The 17852-nt window shown below is 38.6% G+C and overlaps 1 protein-coding gene across 4 annotated transcripts in view; it reads right to left on the bottom strand.

Annotated features, from left to right (window-relative positions):
• The window catches only part of LOC150099977 (kinesin heavy chain-like), a 306528-nt gene that overhangs the window by 71812 nt on the left and 216864 nt on the right, over nucleotides 1-17852 (bottom strand). For all 4 annotated transcript variants that reach the window (XM_090402371.1, XM_090402373.1, XM_090402372.1 and 1 more), the window contains one exon: nucleotides 4010-4272. In XM_090402371.1, coding sequence (XP_090258497.1) covers nucleotides 4010-4272 — 263 coding nt within the window. The remainder of the gene's footprint in view (nucleotides 1-4009; nucleotides 4273-17852) is intronic.

Raw genomic sequence — 17852 nt, 5'->3', positions numbered from 1 at the left:
GGAGAAAGGTGACTGGCAGGCATATGAACGGTATAAAGCACAGGCCAGAAGGGTGACGAGTGTGGTAAGAAAAGCAAAAAAGGATTACGAAAGAACGTTGGCCATGCAGGCTAAAGAGAATCCTAAACAGTTTTTTAGATATGTAGCAAGTAAAAGGAAAAATGTACATGGCAGAATGATTTTAAAGAATGCCGATGGTAGGGAGGTAACTGAATCAGTTGAGATAGCTGAGTTACTGAGTGAGAACTTTGCAAGAATATATCATCCAGGTGGTGACATTGCAGAAACGAATAAACCAGTAGATTATACAGGAATTGTGGTGAATGAAGTGGAGGTGAGTAGTCTATTGACATAACCTCAATGTCAATACATCTGTGGGATTGGATGGTATACCAGCTCGTGTAGTACGAGAAGCAGCTAAAGAATTGTCAGTACCCTTGACCATTTTGTTTAATTTGATTCTCGGGTCTGGGTTAGTCCCGAGCGGGTGGAAAGAGGGGAAAATAGTTCCACTGCATAAAGGTGGTTCCAAGACTGCTGTTGTAAATTACCGACCGATTGGTATATCAGGAATCATTGTCAAGGTCTTAGAGAAATTAGTCAAGAAAAGAATACAGGATTGGATAGATGAAAATGGGATATTGTATGGGGGACAACATGGTTTTGTGAAGGGTAGATCATGCCTCAGTAACTTGCTCACGTTTTATAACACAGTGACGGCTGAACTGGATAGGGATAATGGGTTTACAGTGATACTACTGGACCTTGCTAAGGCCTTTGATAGGATACCACATGGAACCCTAATCAGTAAACTGGAGCAGATGGGAATAGATATAGGGTTGGTAAGATGGATAGGAGGGTGGTTGAAGGAGAGATACCAGAGAGTGGTTTATTCAGGAGTGGAGTCAAAAAGACGTCTTGTGACTAGTGGAGTGCCGCAGGGCTCTGTTCTTGGACCACTGCTTTTCAATTTGTTCATCAATGATATTGGAAAGGATCTGAGAGGAAGTGTTCACTTGTTTGCTGATGATGCAAAGTTGGGTAGAGCAATTGTGAGTGCACAGGATGTCAAAATTTTACAGGATGATTTGGATAGTTTGGAGGACTGGGCTAGGAAAAATGGATGTCAGTTTAATGTGGCAAAGTGTAAGGTTATGCATTTTGGGGTGAAAAGAATAGCAGCAGTATATCGCATAGGTGGAACCGTACTCCAGGAGATTGATGAGGCCAGGGATTTGGGAGTGCTGGTGGATAGGGAGTTGAAGTTTAGGGGGCACATTGCAAAAGTAACTAAAACAGCTCACCAAATCACTTGGCTTATGAAAAATACTTTAACATGCAGAGAGAAGCAAGTTGTTGTTCCTCTGTATCGAGCCTTGATAAGACCCCATCTGGACTTCTGTGCCCAGTTATGGGCACCAGGGTTTCTTCGTGATGGGGAGGAAGTGGAGAGGGTTCAGAGATGAGTGACCAAGATGATAGCAGGTCTGTGGAATGAACCTTATGAGAATAGGTTGCGGATTTGTGGTTTGCAGAAATTGGACGATAGGCGAAGGAGGGGTGATATGATTGAGACATTCAAATTACTGAAGGGTTTTTATAAGATTGATCCAGAAGATATTTTTGAAAATATGACTGGTGGTGGGAGGACTAGGGGCCATGCATGGAAGCTGGGCAAGAGCGTGGTTGACAAGGGTGTTAGAGCTAGGTTTTTTACTTGGAGAGTGGTGAACGAGTGGAATAAGCTTCCAGAGTCTGTTGTGGGTGCTACGACCGTGAATGAGTTCAAGACAAGATATGATAGATACTGTGTGAATGTTGAATAGTTGTTCCAGACATGATGTTAGGGCCTCCCTCGAAGAGTCTGTCGACTCCTTGGAGTTTCCCAGAACAATAATAATAATAATAATAATAATAACAAATCTGGATTTGCTAATTTGCTGATTTGCTAATTTCTGCTCATATTTCACTTTAGAAGTCCTTACCAACTGAGTCCTTACTGAGAGGCAGACCAAGAATCTCCTATATAAACAACAAAACAATAATAACTATGCTCTTTTTCAGGTTACCTTGGAAATAAAGAAATATACTACAGGCTGTACCACTTCCGAAGGTAGTGGGATATTAGTTCGATGTTACTATGGTGGCAGTCGTCGGAGACCATGTGATAGATAATTGCATTTTCCAAAAATAAGTTCCCTGTAACAATTTAATGGTATGAAACATATAATTCTAGCATCAGCAATTAAGGAAGTAGTAAAATAATTGTAAAAAAATGTAAAAAATTTAAGGAACTATTTTATGCAGTGTAAGCCAATATATATAGTATAAAAACTGGAAATGTAGCTTATTCTGTTATATCCAGGATAACCTGAAAAAGAGTATAGAGCTAAAAGCTATGAAGAAATAAAAAGGAGAGCCCAGGACAGGACACCATATCATGACGTACTGCTGGAACCAACCAACCTTCAGATTGATGCACCCAAGAAGAAGACCAACTGAGTTACTCCTGGCCTGCTTTTTATACTCTTCATGCAACAGATTATCATCATATTCATCTTGTGCTGACTCAACAGTACCTTCTTCTTCTTATAGATTTCATGCTTAATCCCTTAATTTATTCATTTGCCATCCTACTGTGTTCTGCCATTTGACCCTTGAAACACATTCATACATTGATGTTGTTATATAGTCAGTTTCCAAGCAGCAGTTTTGCTGCTTAACTCCTCCTTCCATGCTATAACTCCAAGCTGTCTCTGAAGCTTCTCATAACACTGGCTTTGTAGCTTATCTTATATCCTTTTCTTACACATCTTTCTTCATATGACTAGCCAGCTCATCACCTCGTGGTCACTCTCACCAAATGGGGAAGAAATATAACACCCCATTCATAATCACATCTTCCAATGAAATAAGTAAATCTATGATTCAATCTTAGATTGAGTCTTAGATCTACATGATATAGTTGCCCGATACTGCCCGATATAGTTGTCTCTCAAGAAATTGAAAAATTCATTTTCCTTATTCCCAAGCACTATCTCTTCATTCCAATCTATACTGCCATAATTAAAATCACCCATAATAATCACTCTTTCCTGGTTCAGTAACCCAAGTTGTGTATACATTTCTTCAATGTCACCCTCCACATTCCCTGGCCTACAGCAACATGAAACTCTCTTCCTGTCAATCTCTACTCACATCATACTGCTCAAAACCACTATTATTATTTCTCTCTTACATCTCTACTTTGTGCAAGTTTTTGCACTTGGTTATATTATAAATTAAAGATGCCAAGAAATTATATTCTTGGTTTAATCCATTATCCAAGTGTAAACAAACAAAGTTTGCCATTAGTATACAAGTTGTTCTGTCATGAAGTTACTTCATGTGCAAATTTTGTTTGCTTACACTCGGATAATGGATTAAACAAAGAATATAATTTCTTGGCATCTTTAATTTATAATATAACCAAATGCAAAAACTGTCAACATCTGTAATCCAGAGTATTTAAATAATAAGGTGTGACACCTTTTTGGCTACTTGTATATGGAAATATGACGACACCATTACTTCACCCTTGGTATCACTTTTGGGTCTGGCTCCCACTGATGAACCTCAATAAAGATTCTGTTCGAAACTCACGAAACTGTTCTGGGTAGTGACACTTCCCATAATGCATAGCATTATACATGTCTGTAAGGATATGTGCTTTGCATTATGAGATACTAAGGCGAGTGATGTGAAGTCATGAAGTTATTTCATGCACAAACTTTGTTTGTTTTTTTTGGATAATGAATTAAACCAAGAATATAATGTCTTGTCATTTTTAATTTATTTACTCTGTGCAAACATAATTACCCTGCTACATGAGCACTCTCCCACACCTCATCCTTTCTATCCTCACAAAAAACATCATACACATTTCTATTTTTGTCAGGATATCATCAAGGCATAAAAACGTGAAGTATGAAATAAAAGTTTATTAAAAGGTTTTGTAAACAATACTTACCTCAGCATTTTCAAGAATCTGTCCTTTTAACTTTTCAATGGTCTGATTCTTTTGAATAATTTCTGAATCTCTCATATTAAATACTTGACATAAATGAGCATATTCTTCTTCAAAGTTTTCTTTATCTTCAATGCTTGCCAACCTCATTAGTGCCTGATGAGCTGTAGTAGGTTGGCTGAGTGATGAATTTAAGTCACAGAGATTTAAGAGATCATTAATAAGATCTCTGAAAGATACTTGCTCATTCTGGGCAACTGTTTCTCCTGTAAACACATTCACACAAATGAAAATTAGTTGTGACTAATCATTTACAAATATGAATAACAATTTTGGAGTTTTAAAGTGAAATTTTTTACACTGAAATCGTAAAAAATTTTACACTGAAATAAAATGTAGTATTTTATTTCCTGTTTGAGTGATTCCGAATTCACTTTTTCATATATGCTTTGTGTATATATATTAATTTTTGCTTCTATATATATAATAAGAACTATCATGCTGACTGCTTTTCATACTTGTTCACAGTACTGGCACCATTGGTTACTCCCATATGCTAACAATAATACACAAGAAAGAAAGAAATGGTTTTCTATAGATTTTTCATTAATATCCTTAATAATACCAACTCAATATATACAGGGTGTTCGGGATAAATTTGACATATTTATAATTAATTATATTTTTCCGTAAGTTACATGTATTAACACACGCTTCTCTTCATTTAAAAGGTTGGACCCTTCTTCATTCATATACAAGATGTCAGAAAGGATGGATAGCTGGAACCCACCTGAATCATGGAAGAGAATAACTTGTATCATGATGATTCGTGCCGGCCATCAAAATAAGGATATTTCGACTGCTGCCCAATGCTCCCTGAATACAGTAAAAACAATCAGGCATGAACTAGAGACTTGCAATGGTGACTACGAGGATGTAGCAAGAAGAAAGATCCCTAGCAGACGATCTGATTGCGTTCGTACAGCAGAATTCCTCGCAAATCTGCAGGAACAGGTGTTGAAGATCCCTGGCATTGGAATTCGGGCTTTGTCACGTGAAATGAATGTTGCAGCCTCTACTATGAAGCTTGCACTCAATGAAGACCTCCGCTACTACTCATACAAGCGCCGCAAAGGTCAGCTGCTTACAGAAAAGGCCCGTGAAAAACGTTTGATAAACGCGAAGAAACTTCTAAGCAAAGTGAAACATCCTGCGGAACCACAAACAATCTGGTTCTTTTCCGATGAGAAAAACTTTTGCCAGGATCAAAAACACAACACGCAGAATAACAGATGGCTTGCATACAGTACAAAGGACATTCCTCGTGTAATGCAGACTAAATTTCCCCAAACTGTGATGGTTTTCGGATGTGTATCCTCTGAAGGCAATGTGATGCCTCCGCATTTTTTCCAAGAGGGCCTCAGGTTGACTTCAGATGGCTATGTGGAGTTGCTAAACACTGTAGTCAAGCCCTGGATAACAAGGGTAGCCAATGGTAGGCCGTATGTATGGCAGCAGGATTCGGCCCCTTGCCACACCTCTGGGAAAAGTCAAAAATGGTTGTCTGAAAATTTCTACGACTTCACCAGTCCAAATGTTTGGCCTCCAAACTCCCCAGACCTTAACCCCATGGATTATTTTGTATGGGGCGCAGTTGAAAAAGACACCAATCGCACTTCCAGTAATACAAAAGCCCAGTTAATGGATAAAATTAAAACAGTTTTTGCGGCCCTTCCCAGGGAGACTGTAGCATCAGCTTGTTCGAGGTTCCGAAGCAGGATTGAAGCTGTGATCGATGCTAATGGTGGTTATTTTGAGTAAATCTTGTTGATAGTATTGTAATTAACTCTGCCTGTAATGTTTTTTGTCAATTCATTAAATTGAATAGATACAAAGAAGATTTTCTTTTTCCTTACGAAACTGTCAAATTTATCCCGAACACCCTGTACAAGTACAATGAATATGACCAATGAGTATTTCAAGACTATTAATGTTAAGCTTAGGTATGAGATGATTGTGATGGTAGGAACGAATGACTTGAGTGGTAATGTAAGTCGGGCAGCAAGAGGTATGAGATTTTTGCTTGAGACTGTACGGAAGAAGACAGAGAGAGGAAAAATAGTGTGAGTGTTGCCTAGGTATGATAATGATGAGCTGAGCAGAAGAGCGGTGATATTGAATGGCATAATAGCGAGAATGTGTGACAAGAGAGGACTGGTATATGTGGATGCTTGGAGTGCGCTTGAGGAAAGAGAGGAATTGTATGCGAGAGACCGTTTACATTTGAATGAGGAAGGACGTAGGCATCTAGAGAGATTGCTGTTCTGAACGAGTCAGTGTGTCTCAGGGAGGATGATAGCAGGGGTGACATCTTGTGGAAATGGATACTTGGGAGAAGGGATACAATGTCAGGTAACACTGAGCCCAGTGGAGTCTAGAAGGGATAATGCTGGGTATAGAAACAATGGCATTTATATGCTTTATACTAATGCCAGGAGTATCCGGAATAAGGGAGAGGAATTGGTGGCGCAGATAGCATCAGCCTGGCCAAAAATTATTGCGATCACTGAGACGTGGTTGACAGAAGGGGATATAACAACAGGAATAGAAGTCGCTGGGTATAGCATTTTTCGTCAGGATAGGAGGGGAAAGTGTGGTGGTGGGGTACTGCTTATGATAAGTGATGACCTATGTCCTCTAAGAGTGGAGAATTTGGAAGGAAGTGAGACAAATGATTTTGAGAGCGTATGGTGTGAGGTAGAGGTAGGCAAGACAGGATATTTAGTGGGGTGTTGCTACAGACCCAGGAGCACAGAGGATGGGGACCAGGAGATGTTTAGACAGCTAAGTTTGGCAAGTGCAAGAAGAATGATTGTTATGGAAGATTTTAACTTCAGTAGTATAAATTGGAGAGAGGAAGATGCATGTAGCAATAGGGGAATGGAATTTCTAGAATTCTTGAGGGACAAATGTCTTAGGCAACATGTAACAGAGGGAACAAGAGGTTCAAAAGTTTTGGATTTGGTTATAGCATCAGAAGAGTTGATAATAACTGAGTTGATGTCTCTCCCACCAGTTGGAGAGAGTGACCATATGGTGTTGACTTGGAAAATGAATAGACATGCAGGAGTATCAAAGAGACGGGAACTTATGTGGAATTATAAGGCAGGTGATTATAATAGTCTTAGACGTCAACTTCGGGAAGTTTCATGGAGGCAGGAATTGGAAGGCCGGGATATCACTAGTGCGTGGGAAATTGTGAAAGAATATTTGTTATCAGCAATGGTAAGTTGTATACCACGAGTGAAGAAGAGGACGCAATTTGGAGTAAAGTGGATGACAAACAACATTAAACAGGAATTGCATGGGAAAAAGAGACTATGGAAGAGGTATAAGGAGACAGGTGAAGAGATGCATCAGGAATATAAGACACAGGCCAGAAGAGTGACTAGTGTGGTAAGGAAAGCAAAACTGGAATATGAGAGGAGATTGGCCCTAAGATCCAAAGAAAATCCTAGGGAATTTTTTAGCTATGTGGCCAGTAGGAGGAGAAATGACTGTGGAAGAATGATATTGTGGGATAAAAATGGGAATAGAGTGACTGATGCAGAGGACATAGTGGAATTGTTCAATGAACACTTTATTGGAGAATTTCATCCTAGAGGAGTCAGTTTTAATGCTAGAGGGATAGGACTGGTTCGAGGTCTGGAGGTACAGGAGGAGAGTGTGTTTCAGATACTGAGTACTCTGGATGTCAGTAAAGCTGTGGGACTGGATGGTATTTCACCACGAGTTTTGAGAGAATGTACTAGGGAATTGACAGTGCCTTTAACATGGCTTTTCAATGAAAGTCTAGCTTTGGCAAAGGTGCCCAGGGAATGGAAGGAAGGTAAGATAGTGCCATTGCATAAGGGTGGTAACAGACTAGAAGTGTCTAATTATAGGCCAGTCTGTGTGTCATCAGTAGTTGTTAAGATCTTGGAGAAAGTAGTGAGGGACCGTATACAGCATTGGGCAGATGAGGGTAATGTTATCTGTGAGAATCAACATGGATTTGTGAAAGGACGCTCTTGTTTTAGCAATATGCTAGCCTTTTATAATAAAGTTTCAAGAACATTAGATGAGGGAAAGGCATATACTGCAATTTTCTTAGACTTGGCGAAGGCATTTGACAGGGTGCCACATGATAAGCTGATATTTAAGTTGCAGCACATGGGTCTGGATGTCAGATTGGTCAACTGGATTCAGGATTGGCTGTCTGATAGGTATCAGAGAGTTGTGTATGGTGGAGCAGTTTCAAGGAGGCAGAGGGTTACAAGTGGGGGTCCACAGGGCTCAGTACTAGGACCTATATATTTTAACCTTTATATCAATGACATAGCCAGTGGATTGCAGTGGGATATTCAGTTGTTTGCAGATGATGCGAAGCTGGGAAGGATTATTAGTAATAGTGCAGATGTGGTAGCCCTGCAAGAGTATTTGAATAAGCTATATAGATGGGCAAATGAAGGGGGATGACAGTTTATTGCAGCAAAATGTAAGGTCTTGAGGTTTGGGAAACATCGATGGGATGCTGCATACTCTATGGGAGGAGTTATATTGGAGGAAGTAGAGGAGACAAGAGATCTGGGGTTGATGATTGATAGAAACCTGAAGTTTAGGGGACATATTGCAAAGGTGGTGAAGGTAACACAGAGGATTGCTGCAATTATGAGAAGGACACTGACCTGCAGAGATAAGAGGGTTATCATTCCGTTGTATAAGTCTCTGATCAGACCACACTTGGACTATTGTTCTCAGATTTGGTCCCCAGGATTTGCAGGGGATAAATTAACTGTGGAAAGGATACAAAGACGGATGACAAAGATGGTTTCAGGACTGTACAAGAATAGTTATGAGGATCGGCTGAGAGAATGTGGACTGCAGAGTTTGGTGGATAGAAGAAGGAGAGGTGATATGATTGAGACTTTTAAACTGTTTAGAGGTGGTTACAGGGTTGACACTGGGGAGTTCTTTCGCTTGGTTGAACAGCGGGAAGGAGTGATGACAAGAGGCCATCCCTGGAAGTTATGACAGGAAACTGTGAGCAAGAGGGTAAGGAGTGGTTTCTTTGTGTGGAGGGTGGTTGAGCCGTGGAATGCATTGCCTGATGGAGTGGTGGGAGCGAGAACGGTCAGTGAGTTTAAGGAGTGGTATGATAGACTTTGTGTTTCTCAGGGGGGGACCTCCCCTCGATGAGTCTTGACAGACTTTATGTCTTAGGAAGGACCTCCCGCGATGAGTCTTTTGACTCCTTGGAGGCCTGAATAATAATAATAATAATAATAATAATAATATATAAATTTAGAAATAGCATTGTGTGTGTGAGAGAGAGAGAGAGATTACAGTGTATATTATTTATTGCATGTTTATCGGTAATATTTGCCAATAAGACTACTTGTGTTGTATATTTGTTAACCCGGATATTCTGATCTTAAATCATACATATGCCTTAAAGGTAGCAAGAAAAAAATATAAAATTGCAGCTGTGGATGTTGGAAAAAAACAGACTGAGGTAGAGCAAGGATGTGAAAGCACTGATCAGGTTCAAGGCACATGAGTTACAGATTATATAAACAGAGAACGGAAGAAATTTCGAGATCTAGAAACAGCTGCAAGTGTGCAGCCCAGCAAGTAGAAAAGAAACAAGCTGGTGAAATGAGATTTCAAGAAGCAATCAAGTCAAAAATAAAGCTGTCTGGAAGCTCATTGTAAAGAAATGAAATATTTCTTTACAATGAGACAAATAATCATGCTGAGTGGAGATTATGGGTAAGCTGAAGGAAATTACTGATGGGAACAAGAAAATATTATATTTGTTTTTCTTTTTTTAAATAAAGGGAGATGGAAATCTTGTGACCATCAAGAATAGAAATTAGGATGATATGGGAGCATTATATTATAGATCTTTCTTCATTATTGCATTATGACTTATTTTTGTTGATTGTAAACCGGAATGAACAAACTTGTGCTATTGTTGATCTTGCGAGGAAGCAATCGAGTTGAAATAGTTTCGAGCGCAGCATGCCTGCTATCCAGTATATAACTGTTTCTTTCTGACTTCAAATTTTTAGGGTGAAAACTTTTTCACCCTAAAAATTTTACTGAACTAATTTGTACCGATTTCTTCACTATGATAGAACTGAGCGAGGGAAATCAATTAGTAATTCTTAATAATTCATAAATCTTTTTAATTCTAGTATTATCACAATGTTCTTAGCTTTTGTTGGAAACATGCCAGTCATCATTAATAAAATATAAACCAAAGGATCTAAGATATAATATGCTGGTACTTATACCATTATGAGCAGAAGCATTTTAAAGTCTTATTTTAATATTTCTGACTTGATTCTCACAAGTAGAAATGTATGGACCTCTGCATTTTTTTAGCAGTGCAATCTACTAATAGATTTTTAGTGTTATTGAAGATTTTCATTTGTCACTTATTGTTTTGGGACATTTAGAAAATCTTTAAGACAAGAGGGTAAACTAATTCATAACAAATCTGGGTGCGCGTGCATAAACAACATACGTAACTTGGTAATATTAAATTTCCTTTTAGCATACAACTTAATTCCTTTTCATACCATCCCCGGAAACAGGTGTTTAATTCTGCAAAAACAAATCAGCTGTAAAGCACACCAGATGTTAGCAATTCTAGCCTATCTCAAATCAAGAAGCAATTAATACATTTTTTTAATTCACATAACACCTGGAAGCAGTTATATTTAATATATCACTTAATTTAAGGTTTTACATGTGAAAGAAAATCTTAAATTCTATTTCACACACACACACACACACACACACACACACACACACACACACACACACACACACACACACACACACACACACACATATATATATATCTCAAACTCACACATTGAAAGGTTGTAAAACCTACAGTATGTAGGTTTTTCAACCTTGATATTTCTGCATGCCTATTCCTCCTCCAAGTCAGGACTACAGGTCACTCTAAAGACAAGTATCGCCATCTAAAGACAAGTATGACATCTCAGTTACAAGCAGATACTCTGACCAAGTCCAAAGCTCTTGATCCTCATGTTCACTCAACCATATTCTACCTAAGAGATTTGTGCTTCAAGAATTTAAAAAATTCAGTTCTCTTATTATTGTAAGCTGTTACTCTACCTAGTTTATATTGTTGTAGTTGAAGCCCCATAATGATCACTTGTTTTGTACTTGCAAATTAATCTGCCTAAACATTTTCTGCTTACCACCATCATCTATATTTCCTGGTCTATAGTAACAGCCCACTAAATATCTTGTCTCACCTATTTTAGACCTCATACCATACCCTCAAAGCAATCAGTACCATTTCCCTTCTGATGCTCCAGCAAATTCCTTTTTAGTCCTTAACCTCTTGTTAAAGAGAAGGAAGAAGAAGAAATCTGTTTTAAAACCAATAGCTGTAGACTAACTAGGGTAACATACATGTATTCCCTGGTTAGCAAACAGTGTAAACTCTGTACAATCTGTTTTCTGCTACTTTGAGTCACAAAGTAGCAGAAAACAGATGCACTTTGTAACCTTTTTTCAGTTCTTTCCTTCATTTAGCTTAAGTTCTCATTGTATGTTTCCACTCTGATGATGTTATGAGATCATATTCATCATGAGTCATGAAATATTAGTGGTTTACATTAAATTCTTTATTTTATTATGTAATTTTACATGTAAAGGCATTTGATTATTTGATAACAGTGATGACAGACTGCATACTTTGAGTGAAGATGATAAGTGATTATGAGTAAAATAGATAACTAGGAAAATCAAACAGGAATTGCAGATGAAAAAGAGATTATGGCATATAAAGAGAGGGGTGGAGAACAGTTGCATGAAGAATATAAGGCTCAAGCTAAAAAGGTGATCAGGATAGTCAAAGTTGTATAACTGAGAGGAGACCTCTACATAGCCTTTAAAGGAATGCAGAGAACCGACCAGGGCTTCTGACCCAACGTACAATCCTTACCTTCTCGTGGTGCACCCTGTTGGGTAGCTACCAGGATACTGAACAAACGAGGATGGGCTGGCAATTTGGGATTTAGCCGACCAAATTGTATTCTTATTGGCTTAAACCAACATACAAAATGATGGTACAACATGACAAAATTTCATGCTGGCTGGGGCGTCTCCCAGTTAAACAAGGCTCCTGTTGTTTTCGCCAGGAAACCAGGATGAACAGCGAAAAGTCAGCTACTGGAACAAATCTGAAAGCACACCCCCAACTCGATATCACCAGAGTTAAAGATCAGTACTATCAACATAAGAAGCCTGAATGGCAAAGAAATGGAGCTAGCTGAGGAATTAGATAAGTACCAGATCGACATAATAGGGGTGACTGAAACAAAAAAGACAAAAACTGGTGAGATCTTTCTAAGCAATAAATACAAAATGTTATATTCAGGAAATGACAATCAAGGAAAAGAAGGAGTAGCCATAGTATTCAACACAAAAATACGAGGCTAATCTTCTTGAATGGCAGGTAGTCTCAAGTAGAGTGATGTGGGTAAATGTCAGAATGGGGAACTGGACAATAAGACTTATTTGTGCCTATGATCCCACAGAAGGTTCTACTAAGGCAGAAGTGGAGGAATTTTTTGATGCTTTAGAGAAAGCAACTGACACAATTAAAAAGGAAAAGTTGGTCCTTGTTGGGGATCTAAATAGTAGAGTAGGAAATGAATGTCAGACATACAAAAATATTTTGGGAAAATTTGGAGAAAAGAACAAAGCTAATAATAAGGGCAAACACTGTTGGATTTCTGCTCAGAACATGGACTGGTTATTACTAACACTGTGTTCCAACATAAAAATGTGCACAAATTCACATGGAGAGAAGAAGCAAGGAATAAGAAAAAGTCTCATTGAATATGTTATTGTTGATAGTGATGTTTTCTCCCTGGTGCAGGACACCCGACTGTACAGAGGATTTGAAATTGGAAGTGATCACTATTTAGTCTTGAGCAGGATAAAATGGAATTTCATATTGAAAAGAAAAACATGTAAGAAAGTTTTAAAGTGAATAAAAGTTGAGCAGCTCTCAGATGTGAACTGTAGACAAAAATACAGAAAGATTATTGAAGAAAAAATGAAAGAGTTTGAGAACAGGAACCAAACCTTGGAGATTCAGTGGCAACCCTTGAAGAAACCCTGATCGATTCAGCCAGAGAGGCATGTGGTGAGGTTGTCTGCAAGGATAGAAAAATCAGAACTCCATGGTGGACACAGGAAGTTAAAGAGGCAGTGAAGGAAAAGAAGAAAGCATATCAAAAGTTCCTGGCAAATAAGTCAACTTGTGCTCTTAGAGAATACAGAGACAAATGTAAGCAAGCTAAACACTGTGTAAAACTAGCTAAACAAAAGTCATGGGAGGACTATGGCAGGAACATAGAAAATAAATATCAAGAAGGTGGCAAAATATTCTGTAGGTTGTTGATGAAGCTTAGGAATCGAGTCAAGAGTGCTAAAAGGAGTTAGAGATGATAAAGGTGACATGAAAATGGGAGAAAAAGATATCCTTGAAGTATTATTATTATTAAACAAGACCTCATGGAGTCAAAGACTCATCTGGGAGGTTCTTTTATCACATACACACACATCTCATCATACCGTGTCTTAAACACACTCAAACTCCTTGTAGACACCACAATCTCAGGCAAGGCATTCCAATCATTCACAACTCTGCACGAAAAAAACCTGCCTCTCACTCCCCTACTCACACCCTCTTTATACAGTTTCCAGGGATGACCTCTGGTTCTCCCATGATCTCCCACTATTCTCTGTAGAACATCTCCACCATTGATCTTATAACAACCCTTTACCAACTTGTAGGTCTCTATCATATCTCCCCCTCTTCCTTCTCTCCACCAGACTCTGCAAATTACATCTTCTCAATCTTTCCTCATACTCAACATTCCAGAGGTCAGAAATTACCTTAGTCAGTCACCTTTGGACCCTTTCCAACATCTCTTCATCATTCTGAAAACCCAGTGAACAAATCTGGGCACAACAGTCCATGTGTGGCCTAATCAAAGCCTTATACAATGGAACAAGAATCTCCCTACTTCTACATGTCAGTGTCCTCCACATCTTTCCCAGAAGTCTGTGTTGTCTTCACAATTTTGGCGATGTGTCCCCTAAATTTTAGATCCTTATCCACTATCACCCCCAGATCTCTTATTTCCTCCACCTCCAACAATATATTCTCACCAAGCATAAATTCTGCATCCCATCTCTGTTTTACAAATTTTAAAACCTTACATTTTGCAACATTGAACTCACATCCCCATTTGCTTACCCAATCACTCAATTTATTCAAGTCTTCTTGCAAGGCCACAACATCTTCACTACTCTTTATGGTTCATCCCAACTTTGCATCATCTGCAAACAACTGAATATCTTCATCCAAATCTTTGCCAATATCATTAATATACAAGTTAAATAGTAATGGTCCTAAAACAGACCCCTGAGGTACTCCACTAGTGACTTTCCTTTTCCTGGAAATCGCACCCCCATACACAACTTGTCGATACCTATCAGATAGCCAGTCTCCAATCCAATGCACTAATCTAATATCCAACCCCATCTGTTCTAGTTTGACTGTCAACTTATCATGAGGTACTCTATCAAAAGCTTTTGCGAAATCCAAGTATATCACTGTGTATCCTTCTCCTCTGTCCAAGGATGCAGTCACTTTATTGTAATAAGTAAGTAGATTACTAAAACATGACCTCCCTTTAGCAAATCTATGCTGTCCATCAAAGGTTATGCCATTGTTGTCAACCCAACTCTGGATCCTAGTTCTCACAAGCTTCTCCAACAACTTAACCACAACACCTGACACAGAGATTGGCCTATAGTTTGATGCTTGAGTTCGACTACCTCCTTTATGAAGTGGCACAATCTTGCCCTCCTTCCACTCTTTAGGAACTTGACCAAGTGCAAGACTCGTATTAAAAAAATATGTCAACTCTCTGGCACATTCCTTCAGAATATGCAGTGATATATTATCAAGTCCCACAGCCTTATTTATATCTAGTTTACTCAACTCCCCAAACACCTCTTGCTCACTTACAGTCAGTCTCTCCTCCCCATCATCAACTGTGCTCAATCTCTCCATGAGGTCACATTCACAAGATTGAGAGATTTTTATGAACTGCTCATTAAGTATCTCCACCACACATTCTGCAACAGCTGTCTTTGTACCATTTCCTCCAATCAATGTCATCCTTCCATAATCATTCTTTCTTTTGCTGGCTACATATCGAAAGAACTCCCTAGGATTCTTTTTGTGGCTTCATTAGCTAACTGCTGTTCATACATCTCTTTAGCTACTCTCACCAAACCAAGTCACCCTCCTTGCCTGGTCTTTGTAGACCTCATGAAATTGGTTACTTCCACTTCTTCTTTTTGCTGCCTCCACAATGCCCTTTTTCTCTGTATCGCATGCTTAATCTCTTTATTCATCCACCTCACACCTACCTTATTTAACCTTCTCACCCATGGAATACATTTAGACATTGCATCTACTAAATAGTTTTTGAAAATCCCCCAAGCTGCATTGATCTCTTTTCCAGCTAACTCCTCATTCCATGCTACACCTGCAAGCTGCCTCCTGAGCTCTTCATAATCACCCCCCCCCCCTTGTAGTTCTACGTATACCCTTTTTTCACAGGGGTCCTTGCACTGCTGGCAACCACCCAGGTAATCACCTCATGGTATGGAGTAATTACTTTGAAAAACTGCTAAATGAAACATGCAGTGATGACAGCACAGTGATAACAAACACTGACCAGGCATACAGTCAGGAATACATATCCATACTTGAAGTAGGAAAAGCCATCAAAGACTTGAAATGTGGAAACGCAGCAGGAGTAGATGATATTTGACCAGAAATGCTGAAGTATGGTGGTATAAAAGTCTTACATTGGCTGCACATTACATTCTTACATTAGTTCAGAAGGCCTGGACAGAGGGACAAATTTCTGATGATTGCAGTAGAGCTCTAATAGTGCCCATATATAAAAAGGGAAATAAAACTGAATGTGAAAATTACAGAGGTATTTTCCTACTGAGTGTTCCTGACAAGATTTATGCAAGTATACTTCAGAAACGATTGAGAAGAATTGCAGAAGAAAAGCTTGGTGAAGAATAAGCTGGATTCAGGCCAAATAGAGGCTGTCAGAATCAGATCTTCACTTTACGACAAATAGTTGAGAATGCATGAGAATATAACAAAGATCTATATTTAAGTTTTGTTGATCTGGAAAAGGCATATCACAAGATGCCAAGAGAGAAGCTATTCAATACGCTACAGTTATATGGTGTCAATGGGGCATTATATCAAGCAATACTTAGTCTTTATTTCAGTTGCAAGTCAGCAGTTAGAATTGAAGGAAGTACAGGAAGATGGTTTAATGTTAAATCTGGTGTGAGACAAGGATGTACATTATCCACTTTGTTATTCATTATCTATATGGATCACATTATGAAGAAAAGTGGTATTAAACATGATATCAGAATTGGAGATGTTAATGTCAGCTCTTTGCTTTATGCAGATGATGTTATACTTCTAAATAAATCCACTACAAGTTTGCTAGATTCACTGACTCAGTTGAATAACTGTTGTAATAGATATGGCATGAAAGTCAGCAATAAAAAGACAAAGACAATGAAAATAGGTTGAATCATTGAAAATGTCAACTGTGTTGTGAACGGAGAACCTGTGGTACAAGTAAAACATTTCAGTTACTCAGCACGATTTTTAGTGAAGATGGTAAATTAAATATGGAAATAGACAACAGAATCAACAAAACTGGTATGGTAGGAAGTCAATTGAATAAATTCATATGGAATAAGAGAGAAATTAGTCAGAACACTAAATTAGCTGTATACAAGACAGTGTTCAAACCAGTTTTAACTTATGGATCTGAGAGTTGGGTCAGAAGTAAAACACTTGACCAAAGACTAGAGACCACAGATATGAGTCCTGAGAAAGATTAGTGGCATGAACAGATGGCATCAGTGGCAATATCATATTAAAAAAGAACTAGACATTGTCAGCATCCAGGAATGCATTAGAAAAGCTAATCTCAGGTGGTATGGTCACTTAAACAGAATGGCGAGGAAAGATTAGTGAAACTAGTGTTCTCTGCCAGGTTGGCAGCAAAACGACCCAGAGGTTGACCAAGATATAGGTGGATTGATATGGTACAAAGTGCCTTAGATAATAGAAATATAAGATCTGATAATATTGGAGTCTTGACAAGTAACAGACTGATTTGGAGGAAAATTGTAGATAGGAAGTTAGTAATGATGTAAATTTTTCATGTAGTACTATCATATTCTGTACACCCCTTGAGGGTACATGTCAGGAATTTGATGATGATATGAAAAGAGACTAGTGCTGCAATCCAAGGAAAACTGTGGCCAGTAGGAGGACAAATGATTGGGGACAGATTATCTTAATGGAGACAGTAGTTGGGTGATGATGCAGATGATGTAGAACAGAGCTATTTAATAATCACTTTATTAAAGTGTTTCATCCTGATAAAGCAGGCTTTATTCCAGAGGGGGGGGGGATAAGGAAGAGTAAAGGATTAGAAATGAAAAAAGATGCATTCCAAATAAATACTAAGCATTCTGGAAGTCAGTAGGGCATTGGGATTAGATGGGATTTCATAACATGCTTTAAGTGAATATGCTAAGGAACTAGCTATGCTATTAACCTGGCTGTTTAATGAGAGTTTTGCAATGGGATTAGTTCTTGCCGTAATCTGAGTAG

The sequence above is a fragment of the Typopeltis vanoorti genome, chromosome 13 (genome assembly GCF_054136105.1).
Source record: "Typopeltis vanoorti isolate ZY-2024b chromosome 13, IOZ_Tvanoo_1.0, whole genome shotgun sequence".
NCBI lineage: Eukaryota > Metazoa > Arthropoda > Arachnida > Uropygi > Thelyphonidae > Typopeltis > Typopeltis vanoorti.
This window is presented reverse-complemented; position numbering and strand designations above follow the sequence as displayed.